At 44.8% G+C, this 19,309-nt stretch overlaps 2 protein-coding genes across 11 annotated transcripts in view; one reads left to right on the top strand and one right to left on the bottom strand.

Moving 5' to 3' along the window:
• The window catches only part of CDC123 (cell division cycle 123), a 42,564-nt gene extending 41,974 nt beyond the window's left edge, over positions 1–590 (bottom strand). Inside the window, exon 1 of the mRNA XM_065920985.1 lies at positions 411–590. Within this exon, the coding sequence (XP_065777057.1) occupies positions 411–484 (74 nt within the window). The 5' untranslated portion in view covers positions 485–590. The remainder of the gene's footprint in view (positions 1–410) is intronic.
• Positions 591–693: 103 nt separating this feature from the next.
• Positions 694–19,309, top strand: part of NUDT5 (nudix hydrolase 5) — a 21,209-nt gene continuing 2,593 nt past the window's right edge. Inside the window, exons 1-9 of one of the 10 annotated variants that reach the window (XM_065920994.1) lie at positions 888–1,040; positions 7,329–7,433; positions 8,806–8,873; positions 12,608–12,657; positions 13,947–14,054; positions 15,589–15,684; positions 16,250–16,351; positions 17,789–17,983; positions 19,149–19,309. In XM_065920994.1, the coding sequence (XP_065777066.1) occupies positions 7,374–7,433; positions 8,806–8,873; positions 12,608–12,657; positions 13,947–14,054; positions 15,589–15,684; positions 16,250–16,351; positions 17,789–17,868 (564 nt within the window). In that variant the 5' untranslated portion in view covers positions 888–1,040; positions 7,329–7,373 and the 3' untranslated portion in view covers positions 17,869–17,983; positions 19,149–19,309. The other 9 variants (XM_065920995.1, XM_065920990.1, XM_065920991.1 and 6 more) reach the window with 9 other exon arrangements.

Raw genomic sequence — 19,309 nt, 5'->3', positions numbered from 1 at the left:
TAAGCCCCCACCCCCCACTCTCCGGCGGGTTAGTCAGTAGCAAAGTCCAGACTACCCAGTTCGCTGATCACCTTCCCCCACTGGCAATTCTAAAGACAGGAATGGTGAACTCCCAAGCCTGAACTAGCTTCACCTGCTCCTCAGCCCGCCTCTGACCTTCACTGAGCCACGACGTCGCCCTTCTACCTGCCCAGCACCCTCCCTGACGCACAACACGACGCGCGGCAAGCATGGATGGACTTCGTTCCTCTCCCGACTCTAAAAGACCACTGGGAAGTCGAAATCTGGCCCTGGCGCTCCCATCCGGGCCTGTAGTTTTTTGTTTTGTTTTGTTTTTGATGGAGCTGGGATTCGCCCCAGATGTTGCAGTCCCCTTCTGCCCACTGCTCCGGCGTAACCCCCAGTCTCACCTCTTGATAGTGAGGCTTCTGAACAGCGGGTACCACGCGGAGAACTGACAGTGCAACACATGCTCCTTCTTCATTCTCCAGCCGCCGCCGCCGCCGCCGCCGCCGCCTTTCCCTCTCCTCCCTGCACCTTCCCGGAACCCTGCTCTCCCGTCCCGGAAGTGCCCGCCGAGCTGGTTTGGTTAAGGACACTTCCGGTCTGTGAGGCAAGGAGGAAGGAGCGGAGGAAAAGAAACTTGGGGCGTGCTTTTAGTGTACACACACACACACACACACACGGCAGAGAAAAAGAACCTTGGGCGTGCTTTTAGTGTACACACACAAAGTTCTGGCCGCGGGAGAGGAATTCTGGAAGAGTTCCGAAGAGGGTTGTAAATAGCGAAACGCAGCGCTTATCGCCTGGAGGAGGACTCTGCCCCGGAAGGTAATCTTCTGCGGCGAGGTCACTGGCAAGGGCTGCTACGGGTGCCGCGAGGGGCCGAGCGCGCATCCTCCGTCTCATTTGGCCGCGAGGTGCGGCTGCGACTCGTGCAGTAGAGCTGCACCTCCTGAGCCTCGTTTCCTCGGACCCGTGCTTTCTCCTTTCCTCCCCCTTCCTAAAGGAGTCCACATCCCTTCGCCGCACGCCTGGGAGTAGGTAACTGGGCGCGGGCCAATCACATGCAGGAGTTCCTGGCGGGGAGACGGAGGGAGCACACCTGGAGCGTGCGGACAGCCGCGCGCTTGTCCCGGGCTGCGGGCCGGGTTTGCGTCCGCGAGGCGCGGAAAGTGGGGGAAGGGGGGCAGGTTCAGAGGCAAACCAGGGACTGGGGTGGAAGAACTGGGCTCCTAGGGGTCCGGGAAAGTGCAAACATCACAGTGAGATGTTAGTGTGAGTGCTGCGGTGGAGGCATCTGCAGAGGGAGTCACGGTCCCCGCTTGCCTCGTCGGGAAGGCTATGAACGAGAGGGAAGGAGCCCTGTCTCTGTGATCCCGGGAGTCAGACTTCGGAAGTGGTAAGAGGAGGTAAATTTGGAGGACAGAGGAAAGAAGGGGTGAGGTGAGGTGAAGTGAGATGTCGCTTTTGAGCGTCAAGTTTATTTATTCCATCCTCTTAAACGGAGCAGCTTGCAGAAACACAGCCCGATTGTATCCGTACCCATACCGTGCTGGATTCATAAGACCGTAAGGAATACTAATCGAATTTGTAATAACATTCTTTTTTCCTCCTCTTCCTCCCCTATTACCTTATCATCTGTGTTCTTTTCCTTACGCAAGGAAGTATCAGAAGGCGACCAAAATGTAGAGTACTTAAAATTACGTTCACTTTCTATTTCTAAAGTGAATGAAAAATGACGAGTTGCTGAGAAACACCTTTTAAACCTAGCCTTACTTCTTACGGAGTTTCCTGGTGACTCAGACGGTAAAGAATCTGCCTGCCAATACAGGAGACTCGGGTTTGATCCTTGGATGGGGAAGATCACCTGGGGAAGGTAATGGCTACCCACTCCAGTATTCTTGCCTGAAGTATTCTGTGGACAGAGGAGCCTGGCAGGCTACAGTGCATGGGATCACGAAGAGTCTGGCGCGACTGGGCAACTTTGACCTTCCCCTTGCTTCTTAGAGTTACCTTCCTTGGGCTTTTCCCCAGGCACCCTTGCCTAAGAGCACACATTTTGGATATCTGCTTAAAATTGCACTTTCTTACTGACCCATCTTTGTTGTTCAGTTGCAAAGTAGGCAAAGTGATGGGGGGAGGGTTATTGACTAATTCCAAATGAAATAATGATAAAACATTTCCTTCTCTGAATCCATAACATGACCAGTATTGTAGGTTAGTATTTCCAACTGCCTGATGGTTTTCTCCACTTGAATATCTTACCAGCATCTCAAACTCTGTGTCCAAATTTGAGCTTGTGCCACCCCTTTCTCCCAATTTCTTCTAAGATCCTCTGCTTCTTAGAATTAGCTTTGGCATCCCCAGAAACTGTTTTCAGAAAAGCAGAAAGTCTCGTCTGCAAGGAATTAATCTATTTGCTCACTGCTGCTCCACTGTGGTCCAAACCTATGTTCTTTCTTCTCTGGGCTATTACAAGAGGTCCTTCACTGGTCTTACTGCCATATGACTATAACCAATTAACTTTCCCAAGAGTAAGTACAGTCAGTTCACTCTTGCTTAACCAGAACTAAATGTAATGATTGTAAATCACCAGATAAATGATCAAAAATCATCAAGTAGTATAATTTCAGTAAAAGGTTAGTTCCTTTCCTGCCCATTCCAACCCCTACACCTACTGAAAAACAAAAGAAAGAAGGATACTTTCAGTGGCTTTCCTTTATGATCAAAATAACTACAGGAAGTTTTCATCATGTAAGGATAATCACTGTCAGCAAAGAACTCACTTGAAGCAAATCCATTTGAGGTGGATACCAAAATTTTACCATAGATGGTACAAAAAAAGTACTGATCAAAATCTTATCTTCAGGGACTTCCCTGGTGGTTCAGTGGTTAAGACTCCACAGCAGGGGGCACAAATTGGAATCCCTGATTGCCCTGCAATGCAGCGCCACCCCCCCCCCCCCCGTATATATATACACATATAAAAGTACTGATGGTCCCTTGCATGGCAAGGAGATCAACCATGAATATTCATTGGAAGGACTGATGCTGAAGTTTCAATACTTTGGCCACCTGATGCGAAGAGCTGACTCATTAGGAGAGACCCTGATGCTAGGAAAGATTGAGGGCCAAAGAAGAGGGCGGCAGAGGATAAGATGGTTAGATAGCATCACTGACTCAATGGCTATGAATCTGAGCGAACTCTAGAAGATAGTGAAGGACAGGGAAGCCGTCCTTATGCTGCAGTCCATGAGGTCGCAGAGAGTCAGGTACGACTTAGTGACCTACAACAACATATATATAATCCTTTAAAAAGCTAAGAATTTTGAAGTTTTATAATTATAACCAAGAATATTAAATGTAACTACATTAATGACACTTTGTTCATTATAAATCAAGTAGTTTTTCTGTGTAATTATTCTGAAAGAACTTAGAATGGAATCTTAGACGTACCTATTAACACAAAGTAATTTTTTGCAAAAATTTATCTCCCTCTTAATTTCTTTCAAGTTGCCTTATTGATTTCTCTAGCTATAAAACTGGCTGATTGAGTCTAGATGGTATTTACAATATTCAGCTATTTACTAAGGGAGATTAACCAGTGTGTGATTTCTTGCCCTGAGTTTTGCTTCTCTTTGCAAGCTCAGCAAACTGCAAGGACTCAGGTATGGTAATAATTGAATGATGAGGAGCCTGGGCGCATACTCTACAGTCTGGCTTCTGAGAATCTCAGTTTAACTTCTTGAATCTTACTCTTGCTTAACTTGGTAATCCAGCTGTTGTGATCATTTATCTGTCTCCCAACCCCAAGAGGAACATGCCCAACAACGGGAGTTTGTGACTTGCCGGAGTTTGTGACTTGCCGGTTAGGGTTTTTGAGTGCTTTGTTTGTCTGCAAATGTGGGGGAAAGGGGTGGGCATCCAGCCAAATCTGTGTAAGCCCTTGGAAATGTGTTTATAAATGTTACCATCGTCCCTTACTCAAGGGATTGTTTTTGGCTTTCTCTTGGGAGGGAGTGGGGAGGGAAAGGTTGAGAGCCACAGAGCTTGGTGAACTCCTGTAAGTTGTCAACCCCTCCCCTAGTCAGTATCTCTGCTTTTGGTTCACGTGGATCCTTCCTCTCAGAGTGCTTTCCCGGCCTTCCTAGTCTCTAAATCATAGCTTAGTATCAAACTACCTTTTAGCAGTCGCCTTTTTAAAAAGTCTTTACTATTTTCCCTGCTTCCCGAATGGATGTGACTTGTGCCTCATTTAAAACACCCTGGCGTCACATTGTCTTTCTGGCAGGCGTTTGCCTTTATTGCTATTTGTGTCCTCCAGTGTAAGGTCCCCTGGGGCAGGAATTGTGGTCACTTCCTGCTTGCCATACACTTGAACCTGTGAACTGCCTGTGTTCACAGAGCTAGTTTGACACTGCTGCCGACCACTGTGCAGGAGTCTAAGAATCCTGTGGCATTTTCCCTCATTTTTTGTGCCCTGGAAAATCATACATCTGTCTCATCATAGACCTTCACCTCTTTAACCAAAGTAGGTGAAAACATACTCTGTGAATTAGAACACTCAACATTAGGTGTACTGTGTGCCTCATCGCTCAGCTGTATACCCCACCCCTTGGGACCCCGTGGACTCGTAGGAGTCCGTCCGTGGTACAAGGGAGTTTTTGTGGGGTGTTTTGTATAACATCCACCTACTGGTGAAATGTAGATGACCTTCAGTTCTAGCTAATGAAATGGATACAATTTGAATTAAACTTTTAAATCTCGAAATAGCAGGAGTCCCTCAGGAAATCTGTCTGGCTGTGTGATGGAGCCTGAGGTGCAGCCAAGCATAGAACGCTGACTGGTTTCTGCAAATCTGTGTTTGTGTTGACCAGCCCCATGCTGCACCATTCAGCCTCTGTCCCTGACTGAAACGATGCTGAGAGTAATACTCTTTGTTTTAGTAATATTTTTGAGGTGGTTTCATAATCATGGACATTTTGGGAATCAAGCAGTATAGAGTGTTTTTCTGAAACCACTCTTAAATCCCATTTTTGTTTTTAACACAGTCGATAGATTGCCACAGATAGCTGTTTCCCCTTGGGGCTGATTGCATTCCAGGCAATTACCCAGCCCTGTTAGCCACTTTTTTCTTTCTTTTTTTGTAATTTATGTCAGGAGCTTGTTTTTTGTTTTTCTAGACCTCTTACATTCTAGCTTAAACATTTAAAAATACAGTCTGTTTGGAACAACTGCTTCTAGCTTAGCGTTTGCCAACCAAGTTTCGATTTTTTATTTCTACTGGGACTGTTTTGTGCTTGAATCTAGCTAACTTGGTTAGATGAGTAGTGGATGAGAATAGGGCTTTTTTAGTTTTTCAGCTCATCAGCAATCTGAAGATCTGAGGGCAGCTATAAAGAGAAACATAAGGAACCTCAGCAGATAATGCAAATACCTTAAAGTTCTGTGTAAATCCGAAGGAACTAGATGCCCTTTTGCCCCTAAAGATGCTTACATGGAGGTCAGGGGAGGATCTCTGTGCTCTTCTAAATTATGTGTTACTGACCATTTTGTTCCCTGGGGATCCAGATTAAGAATCTTTTCATAGAGAAAATTAGAGTTTGTCTGGCTCTTCCCGTCTGCCCTTCTGGTGGTGCTTGTACCTCTGAGGACTACAGTTCTCTGCTTTTAAGAAGCTTGGGTCAGAGTCACTTTCAGAGGAGGTAAATGTTTTGACTTAATCCAAAAGTTTTGTACCATCCAAGACAGACTCTGTTGTGCACTGAAGAGAGTTGCTTGGTTGCCTGAGAGTCACTTTCTCTTAAGTGTCAGAACTAAAAGGGGGGGAAGTTTTCCTTCTCTGATATATATGTTATAAATAGAAGGAAATGAAAATCGAGAAGACAAAAATCTCGGTGGATAAAGTTCTCTCCTCGCGGTGTGGAGCACTCAGGTGCAGATAAGTAGTAACTAACTTGTGATACGTTTTCATCCAAGGCAGCCTGGCACTTTAATTGTCTATAATGATGTAAACTGTTTGTCTGATCTAAATCAATGCCAGTTAAAAGTTCACCTAATAATTACCATCTGGGTTACTTTCAAAGGAACAGCTGCCTGTTTTCTTTTGCTGTATTCATAGAATTAATATGCTGACTGATGGTCTCTAAATCTCAACATCCATGTAGCTTACTAGTTTGTTACTGAGACAGAGGATCAGTTCAGGAAGTCCGACAGCTAAGTATTATTTCCTGAAAGAGAGAACAGAGGGGAGGAGATTATCAGTGAAGTGCTCAGTTAAGGAAGCACAGAATGGGGGAGTTCTGGTGGTCCAGTGGTTAAGGCTCCATGCTCCCAATGCAGGCGGCCCCAATTCCATCCGTGGTTAGGGAACTAGATCCCACATGCCACAACTGAGACCCAGCAAAGTCAAATAAGTGAGTATTTAAAAATAAAAGGAAGCACAGAATGAATTTTCCAGGTTGAAAGAACCCACTGGAATCCCCTACAAGTCACATCAGCATCATTGGACGTCAACAACTGTGGGTTCCAGAGGAGGAACACGGGGTCACATCGAAGAGGATCCAGGATCAGTGACTCCAGATTTCTCAGCAGCCAGCTTGCTCCTCAGAAGCAAAACACTGAGCAAGGGTCTCCAAGTATGATTTTCAGCCCTTAATTGTATCTGCAGCCAAGTTATCAATCAACTTTGGGGGTAGAAAAAAGACTTTCAGACATTCAGGATACAGGAATTGAGGGAATGCATGAGAGAGAGAATGGAAGTCGTGGCCCACAGCCACCTGGACGGGGCTCTCTGCTGACAGATTGTGCTTCTGGTTAACTCCTTATGTGCAGCTGTGACTTTGATCCACGTGGAAACTTTGGATGGGCCACTGAACTGTGCAGTTTTCAGTTATTAAAATGGCATGTCCATTTAACACGGAGATAAATGGGAAAGAGAAGCAGCCAGCCCGCATAATACAAAGTTTCACTGTAAAGAATTGATAAGGGATGGCAGTTGAGGGGTGGGCATGGGGCATGATGTACAACCTTTGTTCTGTTTCTCCTTGGAAAGTGTTTTCTGAAGACCTCAGGCACGGCAGGCTGTGGACTGGTCTCACTGGGCCGCTTTCTGTTCTTTCCTGGCTATTCTAGAGGCCTTGCGTTTCCTGTTCCGTCTCCACCTCGGGGCAGCTGGCAGCTCTTCCCCCACCTTCAGCAGAGGAACGCAGCTTTGATGACCCGGGTTTTTCCCCCATTTAAGTAAATACTTTGCCCAGTGACCTGTGGACAATGTGTAATTCAGAAAAATTAATGTAGCCTAAACCAATCTCTTTCTCTTACAGCGTGAGGTTCTTGCCTGTGGACTGTAAAGATCAACTAGTTTGAAAATGGAACAAGAATCAGCAGGTTCTTCTCGAAATACTGAACAGTCTATTATCTCAGAGGAGGTATACATTGTCTTTTTACTTCCCTTCCCCTCTGCCACATAAAGCTGAGTTTAAAAGAAATTTACAGTTTCAAATGATTGTTTTTAATTCTTCAAGGTACTTTTTAAACATATCTCCTGCTCCTTTTAAGGACTCAGGGACACTTTGCTCTTGTGTGATAGCAGTGGTGTCTCTTCATTATATGTATGAGTGAAATTGAGGCTGTTTTTAAAATGGGTTTCAACTGTTGATTTTTAAAACTCTCAGTTTTTACTTTTTAAATTTCGTTTTTATTGAAGTATAGTTGATTTATAGGATTGGTTAATTTCTGCTGTATGGCAGAGTGATTCAGTTAAATATATATATATATGTATACACACATATTTTTCATATTCTTTCATGTGGTTTATCCCAGGATGTTGAATATAGTTCCCTGTGCTATACAGTAGGACCTTGTTATTTCAGTTTTCATTGAAAGTTTCCCTGGATAGAAGAATAAATCATATATGAATTTTAAGGCATAGACATTTTGTCCTAAATATCACATATTGGTTAACTATTTGTGGCCTCAATATGCATGCTTAAGGACAAGAAAAACCTAAGTTTTGAATATGTCTTGCGTGTTATCCAGTTTACCTTTTAAAAAGTCTCTTCCTGCAGGAACCATTGCAGAGGACAAACTTTAAATCCTTCATCTTTGAAACTCTGAGCTTGACATCTTTCTGGAAGTCTTTTTGATTTAAAAATACTTCTGTGTTGTCTGTGAACAGATCTGCTGAATAATTATTAGGTTGCTGCTGGCGACAAGTAAAAGATAGAATACTTAGAAAAAGGCCACTTGCTGCTTTATGTACACAGGGAACCTTTGCACTCACGCAGTGTGGTCTGTAGGTGAGCTAGTCCTGGCAACCTAACCTCCTCGGCATCTGAGTGGAATGATGCTGCGTGCCCTTCAGGCTGGGTGCTAAACCCATGTCACTACGGGGGATGTGCTCGTTGGCCATGGTGTCCCTGGAGTCGGCTTTGCTGTGTAGGCGTTGGCAATCAGATGCCACTGGGGTTCACACCCTGAAACACACCTGTGTGGCTGGCACCAGGTCGGAGGAGAGAAGGTTAGGAGCATCCCAGAAAGCCCCTTCCTCCTCAGACCTCCCCACAACCCAGAATTCGTGAGTTCTCATCTCTTTTCAGTTCTCAGTCCTACCTCCAGAATTCCACAGAACAGTGGGTCCACCATCAGAAAAACAGCTTTTACGACTTTGAACTGAAAACTTAGACAAATTTTGAGGGGGAAAAGATCATCATTGAGAGCCACAAAAAATTTGAAAGAATAAAAAAATATAAAACAGCTCAGTTTGAAAGTTTCCCAACTTACTGTCTGATTTCCTTTTAGTTAATTTCAGAAGGAAAATGGGTCAAACTTGAAAAAACAACTTACAGAGATCCTACTGGTAAAACAAGGTAAACTGTTTTTTTCTTTTTGAAAAATGCTCAGGATTTGGGTTCTTGGGGTCTCTATTTAGTGTTTGGCACAAACGTTGATCTTTTCCTCACTGTAAGCTCTGTCTTAAAGAATCTAGTTGAGCTATTTTAGTACCGTTCTCAAGTAGATTATGGTGAACCTAAAACTTTTGGGCCAAGCCTAATTTCAGCTGATAAAGAAGCAGAATAATAACAGTACAGGTTATTTCCTCCTCTTAAACCAGTATTTTCATCTCTGAATTAGAATGTAAGGGAAAACACTGTTGGGTTTGGGATAAAATGTGCAGGTTTATACTTGTTCATGGAAAGGTAAGTTGAGGGGGGAAAGTTTTGTAAAGCAAATACCAATTGCCATAAAGAAATGTGGGAGTGGGGAGGGAGTTCCTGGAGTCTGGCCCCTGCAGTGTCTTGATACTGTGCTAAGAAAGTTATTTGCAGTCAGATCTATGCATGAAAAAATTTCTATCATAATTATTTTTTTAAGAACAAATTGAACATCTTAAAAATAGCATCTAAACATCTTAAAAAGAGAAAAATGATTATTACAGTGTATTTACTTGGTAAAAAACTGTACAACCATCTCCAAAGCAGATCATGAAGACCACCTGATAGTATGAGAAAAGTTCATAAGCTGATAAGAAAATAGGAGATTGGATATATGCTTTTTCTCTAATGCTTTTTAAACTCTGCCAAATAATGTGTAAGAAAAGGCTAGAAGGAAAACTGTAGCAAAATAATAATGGCAGCTATGTGACTAGTCTTTTTTCCAACTTTCCTATTCAGCATTTTTTTAATATCGATTTTTAAATAACTATCAGGAAAAATGTGTTAAAATAAACATTTACTTAGTGAAATAGAAAAAGGAGAATGAGAAAGTAGGAAAACTTTGCTAAATTTAGTATCCAGGTTATATGATATAAATTCATTAATATAAAAACTGTTTTCTAAGTGATCAAATAAAAGTATAGAGTTTCTTCGTAAGGTAATAAATACATCTCTCATCAGTGTTAAAGTACATGGACTTGCCAGTGATTTTAACAACTTTTGACTATATGTACTAAAGTATCAAAAAATAGTAACAAGGTCCAGTGTTGGAGAGCTGTGGGGAACATTAAGATGTCCATAGCATGGTCCAACCCAAAGTGAGAAAGCTGATGGCAGCTCGCCCCATCCACAGAGCAGTGAGCTGGCTGGGTAGGTCTAGGCCACAGAGACGCCAGGAAGTCCAAGCCTCGGTGACAGGGCCAGTGCGCTTACACTTGTGAAAACGTAGCCAGAGCTTAGAGCCCAGCCAGCCTGGATCAGTTGGGTTCTCTTTCCTGTCAAGTTAAGCTTATGACACAAAATAGAGCCCTTGACACTGGCCAGTGTGAAGGGTACGTGTCGACTGTCACCCTCCCCATCCTCACTTCATCAGGGACGTGCCTCGGAATCACATGGGACCTATTTCCAAATACTCACAATTCAGTTTCAACCTCTGGAGAGTCTCCTCCAGCAGCAGGGAGTGGGCTCTGGGGTCTCCAGACTCCACACTGTGAGCCTATTGACAGCACATTCCTCCCCATCCGTCCATACACAGGGCTCCCTGTGGCCTCCAGAAGCTCTCGTGTGAGACACTAACATCTCATACCTGATTGTCAGGCTTCAGAGCACTTAGAGCAGGCTGTGATTTATACATTTATAAAACACTGCATGTACAAAACAAAACTGCAGCTAGAGAATTCTTTGTCCCACTCTCATTCATGGACGAGGGTACAGAATTGATCTGGGGAGAGACATTGATTTTGTGTCCCTGTATCGGCATTCAGGACAGAGCCGAGCTCACTCTCTGGTGACCTGCTTACCTCTTGGAGTTGGCTGCCTAGGGGGAAGAAAGTGAAACAGGCTTCCCGATAACAAACATTAAAAACAGTAACTCAACCGGAGGGCTTCCCAGGTGGCTCTGGTAAAGAATCTGCCTGCCAATGCAGGAGACGTGGGTTCGATTCCAGAGTCAGGAAGAACCCCTAGAGAAGGAAACGGCAGCCGACTCCAGTATTCTTGCCTGGAGAATCCCATGGACAGAGGAGCCTGGCGGGCTAGAGTCCAGAGGGTCACAAAAGAGTCTGATACAACCTAGCAACTAAACGACGAGTCAACCAGAATCAGAATTCTAAAGCTACCAGAGATTTTTAAGACAACGTACCCTGAGTTCCCTGGTTTTACAGGTGAGAAAACAGTCACTAGGAGGTCGTGACTGTGGGGTCACCTAGTGACCAAGTGGAGACACGGAGTTTCTGACTCAATTAGGTGGACAGCTCTGCTCTCCGAGTCTCTCGGAGATGACTGGAGCTCTCAGGGACGTTCTCATTGTAGGATTTCTTACAAATACATATCTATTTTGTGGCTCCATACTGCTCATTTACTTCATCCTAACCACTGTAATGATGCTCCTCTCTCTGCTTCCCTTGTTCCTAGTGTATTTGGGATGGGACCTTCAGTGCTTCTCCAGCTATCTTCTTCAGTCTTTAGGACTAACCCTAAGAGGCCGCAAAGAGGACTGGGCCAACAGGTGTTGTCACTTGCGATCTGTATCACTGATCAGAATGGCTTGTTGGTTGGCTTCTTGCTACTAACAGGAATGTTGGCAGCTGTGAGCTGTCATGGTGGTCCTGTTGATTGTCACACGTTCATTTTGACATATTTGCCCTTTAGAACTTGGGTACAATACTAAAAGATCTAGTTTACAGAAAGTTTTTTTTTTTTAAACTGAATTAAATATCTGACATTTTTTCATAGAAACGTGGCAAGGTCCAAGCCTTAAGGACAAGTGGATAAAAGGCATGAGGGTTACTCTGAGGAGCAGCTCTTATACTCACTCTCAGACCGACATCCGATGTGGACACCTTTCTCCCCCTGGGTCCACTCAGATGTCTTCCTCCTTTTAAATCCAGAATTGTTTGCTTCCTTACCCTCATCTCTAACCACTGCTTTTCTCTATCAAAGGGTTGAGAGTGAGGAAGAAATTCCCTAACCTCCTTTAAACAGCATGATTGTGCCAGTAACTGGGTTGTCAGTACCAGATTCCCTGAGACAAATACTAGTCAGGAATAAGGCCGTAAGAGGGGGCCAGGAACCCCTCACCCCACTTGTTCTTCTGGGGAACGTTTTCCTCTTAGATGGTATCTCACAAATGCAAAGGCAGAGCACTCACCTAAGAGGATTAATCCCTCAAACAGTAAATAGTAAATTGAATGTTCAGGGTCACTGGTGTTAAAATCTCCCCTGTACAGAACTGTCTCAGTAGTTCACGTGACGCAGAGTGTCCTTTGGAATTTGCACAGGGGCGGGTTTTGCACGGACTGCTTCGTGCCCTTCAAAGCTTGATCACCAGCTGTGCTACTCACCGCAGATCCGTGATCCAAACCGAAGTGTTTCAAGTAGATGACTTGCGAGCTGATCGGAAAGACAGCTCAAGTGAAGAGCAGACCCTCCACTCAGAGGCAGAGGGTTAGATGTAGTCAGCGGTGGATTTCCTGGGTAATTTTAGAAGCTATGGGAAAGCCCAGTTGGCTCTTTTTCGATACGGCTCTTTACCGTGTGGCGTTCTTGGCCGTTATCCTCAGCACGTGTGCATGCTTCGAACTTGTGAGGTGCTGGTTACACACACAAGACCGACGAACAGTCTCCTCTTCAGCACTAATGCTCTCGACTTTTCTTGTCTGCCCGAACAGAACGTGGGAGACCGTGAAGCGGACAACCAGGAAAGGCCAGTCGGCTGACGGTATGAGTGCAGACCTGTTAGAACTCTCCCAAAAGCAAGTCCCCACACATGACTGTGGGAGCCTGGGGGTAGGACGGTTTCTTACTCTAACCACGACTTCAGAGCAGGGCTGTCTTCACATATGATCTTTCATTCTTAACTCTGGTGTTCTGTTTGCAACACGATGTAACTAAATCGAGCTTTCTTTATAAGTAACTTCTGGTTCCTGTTACATAGGCTCAGAACAGTGTTTCTGAAGGGAAAATGTAATCCTACTCAGAGCCAAACATAGGTCAGTGTAATTTGAAGCCACACGCTGTGTCTAGACCTGTTACGACTTCTAGAAATCCCCTTGTGTTCTGGACAGAGCATCTAGGTGAGAGCGTTTAGTTTGGAAATCTTACTTGGCACTACTATGTGCTTTATAGTAGTGACCACTTGCTTTGAGGAAATGAGGCAATGAATTAGGAAAAGACTATTCATTCAGTCCATCTTCCCTTCCAGGCATGAATGCTTTGGCAACAAACATCCCAGAAACAGTCCCGAAAACCACCTCTGGTCTAGGGGAAGTTGGGCAATAGGTCTTTCTCGTTTTTCCCTTTTACTTTTGCACTTTGTTCTGTGCTCTAGTTTTCCTAGAAGCAGACAGAGTGCTGCAGCTGCTGTTTTCATGCTGGGAAAGAGAGGAGCTGAGTGGTCCTCCTGAGCAGTTGTGTTCTGCAGAATCCAGTGGCCTTTGGGTTGGGTTTTGTGTGAAGGCCAAATAACTTGGGAGAAAAGGCCTTTCTTTTATCCTAAGACAATAAAGCTCAGTGTAGCTAACATAGACTATGAACAATGGAACTTACTCTCTCTATTGCTTAAAGGAAATCTAAGAGCACAGGTCTATGTAACTTAAGTGGCCACCTGGCTGCAGCTGGGTGAGAAATGGTCTCCACAGAGGTTCATGGAGATGGAAATTTTGTCCTGGACCCTGGGCTAAATGTTTACTTCTAGTTGTGATTTCATTTTAAAGAAATCGTGACGATAAAAATCTTTTATTTTATAAAATAAAGTTTTATTTTATAAAAAAGAAAATTAAACAACATGGAAGTGTCATTATTTTTTCCTTGTTTTTCTTAATAACTTCCAAAGTTAACTGCCAGTATTATAGCTTAAATTAACTTCCTATTACTAATGGCAAATACAAGAAAGACTTCAGCTGCGGTGTTTCTTAAAAGGTGGGCTTTCAGTTAGAGTACTCGAAACAAAAATAACTGGCGTTGCTGATCTCCCACTGGGGTTTCCCTGGTTTTATTTCCTGCTGGCAGGTGTGGCAGTCATCCCTGTGTTGCAGAGAACCCTTCACTACGAATGCATCATTCTGGTGAAGCAGTTCCGACCCCCGATGGGGGGCTACTGCCTAGAATTCCCTGCGGGTGAGTAACAACACTGAGGGGAGAATCACCCCTGGGGGACAGTGGGACTAAGCCCAGGCAGAGCCCGAGGACAGTGGTGTTTAAATATTTAACAGCTTTTCATCTGTCCATGTGGTTTCAAGTAAAACAAAACCACTCGTGCACTGAAGTGCCTCCAGGCCACACCCCAGTGATCCGCAAATCCATGGAGGTGTCATAGCTCACTTTTCCAGGCCACCTGCCCTCTTCTTAGCAACATTCTTTCTCGCCTGTTCTGAGTCATTGCTTTTCCTTAATTTGTCAAAAGTATTTCATTTTCCATCACTCTCAATCTGCCTCTGGCAAATTTACGCAGTAACTGCTCCCAGCTCTTTAAAAACTGAATGTAAAAGACACCGTGATACTCCCATACCTAAGCAGGCCAAGGAAATTATCTTAATTTCAACTCAAATATTTTTTCAGTCATTACAGAAGGTATCTAGAATTGAATACAGTACATAGTCTAGGACTTCATTGGGTTGTATCTGTGTGAAGAGAGGAGGTCTCATTTCTTGTTAGTGGTTTAAGTTCTATATTTTCAGTCCATCTCATAATAACACATTAAGTAACAGGTTTATTTTCTTGCTCATTTCCTTGCCATTTCACTGAAGAAATAACTTTAAAAGTAATTGAGGGACTTTCCGTGGTGGCCCACTGGTTAAGGATCCGCCTGCCAGTGCAGGGGACAGGGCTTTAAGCCCTGGTCCAGGAAGATCCCACGTGCGGTGGAGCAGCTAAGCCCATGCACCACCTCTTCTGAAGTCTGCGCTCTAGAGCCCGGGAGCTGGCAACAAGAGAAGCCACTGCAATGAGAAGCCCTCGCACCACAACTAGAGTCGGCCCCCAGTTGCTGCAAGTAGAGAAAGCTCAGCGCTGCAATGAAGACCCAGTGCAGCCAAAAATAGGACAAATATGCCATTTTAGTTTAAAAAAGAAAAAAAGTAATTAACTAACCCATGTTCACTTTTTCTTAGCGTTTTAAAAATTCCTTTCAGAAAAAAAGGACTTGCTACGCTGCTGTCCTCCTCACAGTGAACTAGTGGTACCTGCATCTTCCCCCACCCCCACCCCACGCCAACCCCCGGCCTTTGCTTCCGTCCTTTCCCATCTCCTGCCCAGGAGATGTTTACACTGGTGATTCCCTACAGGGCCTCCATGTGGCTCTGAGGGAGAAGAGCAAGATGGGTTAACACTGTCCCCATGCCTGCGCTGTGGTGACGTGACTCGTCCAGACTTCCCACCGGCCCGCACCTAGCTGAATCCGCCGGTGCAGGAGGTCGCGCTGTACGGTAGCGTTGATGCCGAGGTGCTCACAGAAGCATCTAGGGCCAAACGTGAGAAGCAGAACCTACTAAATCTGCCCGGAGTGTTCTTCTACCTTTAGTTTTTCTGTAGTGGATCAGAACCTGAGTCAGTTTTATCTGCACACCCGTTTTTCCCAGACCTCTTGGTTCTTGGCACGTAGCTCAGCAGCAGGGGGTTCCCTGTACCGCTCTCACGTGCCTGGGGCTTGCAGGTCTCATCGACGACAACGAAAGCCCAGAAGCAGCTGCTCTTCGGGAACTCGAGGAGGAAACCGGCTACAAGGGCGACGTTGCTGACTGCTCTCCAGGTACGCGCTGCTCCCACAAAACCAGCCAGGTGGTCTGGGTGTTCAAGGGTTTACTCTTTGACTGTTCTCCATGTCGGGAATTCAGGTGGCTTCTATTTGGCTAATTCACTGAAAACAAAGCCTAGATGAAGGCTGGTCATCTGTAAGTGAACCCCGTCCCTCCTCCCCACCATGAGAGCACAGCTGAACAAAAATGACTTGAAATTGGAGAATTACTATGAAATTAGGGTCCCTTTCAGGGTTTCCACATTCTAAGCTTTATTATTTATCTCATCCATATGCCACGCTTGTTACTAGGGGACTTTCTTGATGTGGTGGAAGGATTTTACATCTTACTCCTCGGACTTACCAGACTGCCCTTAGGAACTCGGGAAAATCAGTACTGATTATACATGTGCTTTGCAGCCTGACAGCGTGTGTACTAAGCGAATAGGAGAAACTAGTTCTCTTATGTGACTTCCATGTTAACGATGAGTCACAAGCTGACTCTTCCTCCAGAGACAGTTCAGAGATGAATGACATCTCACTAGTATCTGGAAAGGTGACCCGCTGCCTCTCTCCCCAGCTGTGTGCATGGATCCAGGCTTGTCAAACTGTACCGCACACATCGTGACCGTAACTATCAATGGAGATGACGCTGAAAATGTAAGGCCTAAGCCAAAACCAGGTACGTGTGCACTGGCTGCGCTGACAGTGGTTGCACTGCACTGAATATCTTCTAACATACTACCAGTTTGATTTTTATTAATAGAATAATGGTCTTTCACAGATGCTTCGTCGGTACACTTGGCTGTTTCTTTAATCTTGTGTATTTAGCACTTTTCTCACACCACTTCCTTGGTTTTTATGCTTTACATAAAATGTTAAATTATGTATTTCCATGTTTTCTGTATGGTGTTTATTCCCACTTAAGAGCAACGAACCTTAAGTAGTGATCAGTGAAAATTTTCAGAATCACTCCAATTTCTATCTCTGTCTATATTGTAAGAATGGCAGGAATGCTATGACACAGCACCATATTAACTGTTCCTTATTGAGTTCCATGTTTAGTGAAGCTTTGGGGAAGTTCTTTGCCCCTGTTTCTTAGCAGGCTTGGATTCAGAGGCCATAATGCCTGTCAGCTCCATGTGCTTTCCCACCCCATAGAGGGTGGTGGTGACACAGAATCACCTCATCGTGTGTCAGAGTGGAGGTCTTCCATTTCCCAGCCCTTTCAGTTGTTCCTCAACATTTCCAGTTGCCCATCGCAGCTAATTTTAAGTGCTCAATTTTCAAACTAGTGGATGTAACATGATGAGGAAGAGTTTGGCAGTTCCTCAGAGAGTTACACATGGAATTAGCCTGTGATCCAGCAATTCCACCCATAGGTGAATCCCCGGGAGAATCAAAAGCAGGGGCTCCAATAGACAGGTGGACATTCAGCACACTCACAATACCCAAAAGGTGGAAACAACCCAAGTTTCCATTAACAGAAGGGTAAACAAAACGTGGCCCACTCTTACAGTGGAGTATCATCCAGCCATAAAGCAGTGAAGCAGGCAGATACGTGAAGCCTGAAAGCATTGTGCTCAGTGAGATTAAGCTGGACACAGGAGGGCAGGTATTGTGTGAGTCCACTGATAGGAGATAGCTGTATATCATGATACCTACCTATTTCAGAGAGACAGAAGGTGGGATCAAGGTCACCGAGGAGTGGGGGATGGGGAATTCTGTTCAGTGGGCACCACCTTTCTGTTCTGGATGATGCAGATGTTCTCATGATTGCACAACAGTGTGAATGTGTTCAGTGCCACTGAATTGGTACCTTCAAAAATGGTCAAATTGGTAAGTTTTATATATATTTTAACAGTTTAAAAATATATACACGTGTGTGTGTGTGTGTATATATATATCACAGAATATGCTTTAAACTTGGCTATTAAAACATTTGATTTGGACAAGAATAACATTGTGCTATTGGGATTTTTTTTAACCATGTATATAAGTGAAACCAGAGACCCAGGTTTCTGTTAAACTCTTGGAGTCTTTTCGTCACGGCTTGCACAAAAGCCGTGCAGTGTGACCACGCTGGGCCTTGCTGAAGTGTCCTCTTCTGTGTTTTCAGGAGATGGAGGTACGTCGTCACACCCCGGGGGCTGGCCTTGTGCGCCGCGTGTTGCGGCGGGAGTGGCTGAGGCATCGTGAGTTGCTCGGGAGGGCTCACCTGGCGTCTGGCTCAGTTTTCACTTGTACTTTGTTTGTTTAGAATTTGTGGAAGTAATTTCCTTACCAAAGAATGACCTGCTGAATAGACTTGAGGGTAAGCACTCTTGATTATCACCTTTCTCTGTTTTTCCCACCCCTAACCCCAACAAATGGGGAACTAAACATAATTGTTTCTTTGTTCTTCCTCATTAAAGTAAATACCTAGAAACTGTCAAGAAGATTGCAGGTGACCTATGATGTCTCCTTTCCGGGTGGCAGAGCATTTGAAAATAGCAAAACATTCCATGTCGAGTCAAAGTCATGGCCACTGTCACCTGGAGCACAGCTCTGGGGCCCACAGGTCGGACTGGTCTGAGGCTCAGCTGACTGTGTATTAGTTACAACTTAGAACAAGTCCCTTAGCATTTCTCATTAAATGGGAACAGTAAGACAGCCCCTGCCTCTGAGAAGGCAGGAGTAAAATTAAACAGGATAATGTTGCCACACAGATGCTTTAAGGTTATGTTCTATTTACTTTTTCTATATCAGATTAATATCCCTTTAAAAAAAATTCCTTCCTTCTTGTTTCTGGCTAACTTCTCTTCCAGCCTTGAGGGGGCGGAATATTGAGGATAGTGGAGAGGAATCTGTAGATATTAGAAGTGGGAGGGGCAAAGAAAGCGGCTTTACTAGCCGGCTTTACTAGCATCAGAATATAGTAATCATCATTTATTCAACAAGTTACTTTTGGGAAGTGGGCCAGAAGGACTTTGGGGCTCAGTTTGCTATGAGGATAGCTTTCAGCGTTCCCCACCCCCACCCCACCCCCAGCCGGCACAGATGAGCAAGACAGAACCCTGTCTTTGAGGGTCAGACCGTCTCTTGAGCTTGCTCCTGAGCAAGTGGCTGGGAAACAAGGGGCAGACTGCCACCTGAGTAAAACAGAAGTCCTCACAAGAGCCCCTTGAGGTCTGATTCTGAGACCTCACTCCAGCCCCTCTGGATGCACAGCTTCACCTCCACGTGGAACACGTGTGTCCCTGACCGTGGAGAGGATGCGTGAGTCGTCACCATTGTGTGGTTTAGAGCAGCAGGGCCCTGTAGTGAGCCATCCACGAGGCGCTGGATGGATCTGTAAACTTAAAAGGCTTCACTGTTCCAATATTAAAATCATCACCCGGCATATGTGCTCTTGTCTTTTCTTGTTCCTACTGTTCCTTGTTCTTATATATCATGCTGGAGACATAATTCTGCTCTTACATCCTGTATTCTCCCGCTAGAATAAGATCCCTGAAGGCAGAAAGTGTCTTGTTCATCACCGCTATCACCAGCACGTAGCACAGGAACGGCACACAGTGGCTGCTCAGTGACCACTGGCTGACTGGTAAGGGGCATTGCTATCCGTTTTCGATTTGGTTATCTGACTTCTGCTCTTCACCTC

This window comes from Muntiacus reevesi, chromosome 2, assembly GCF_963930625.1.
Source record: "Muntiacus reevesi chromosome 2, mMunRee1.1, whole genome shotgun sequence".
NCBI classification, from domain to species: domain Eukaryota; kingdom Metazoa; phylum Chordata; class Mammalia; order Artiodactyla; family Cervidae; genus Muntiacus; species Muntiacus reevesi.
This window is presented reverse-complemented; position numbering and strand designations above follow the sequence as displayed.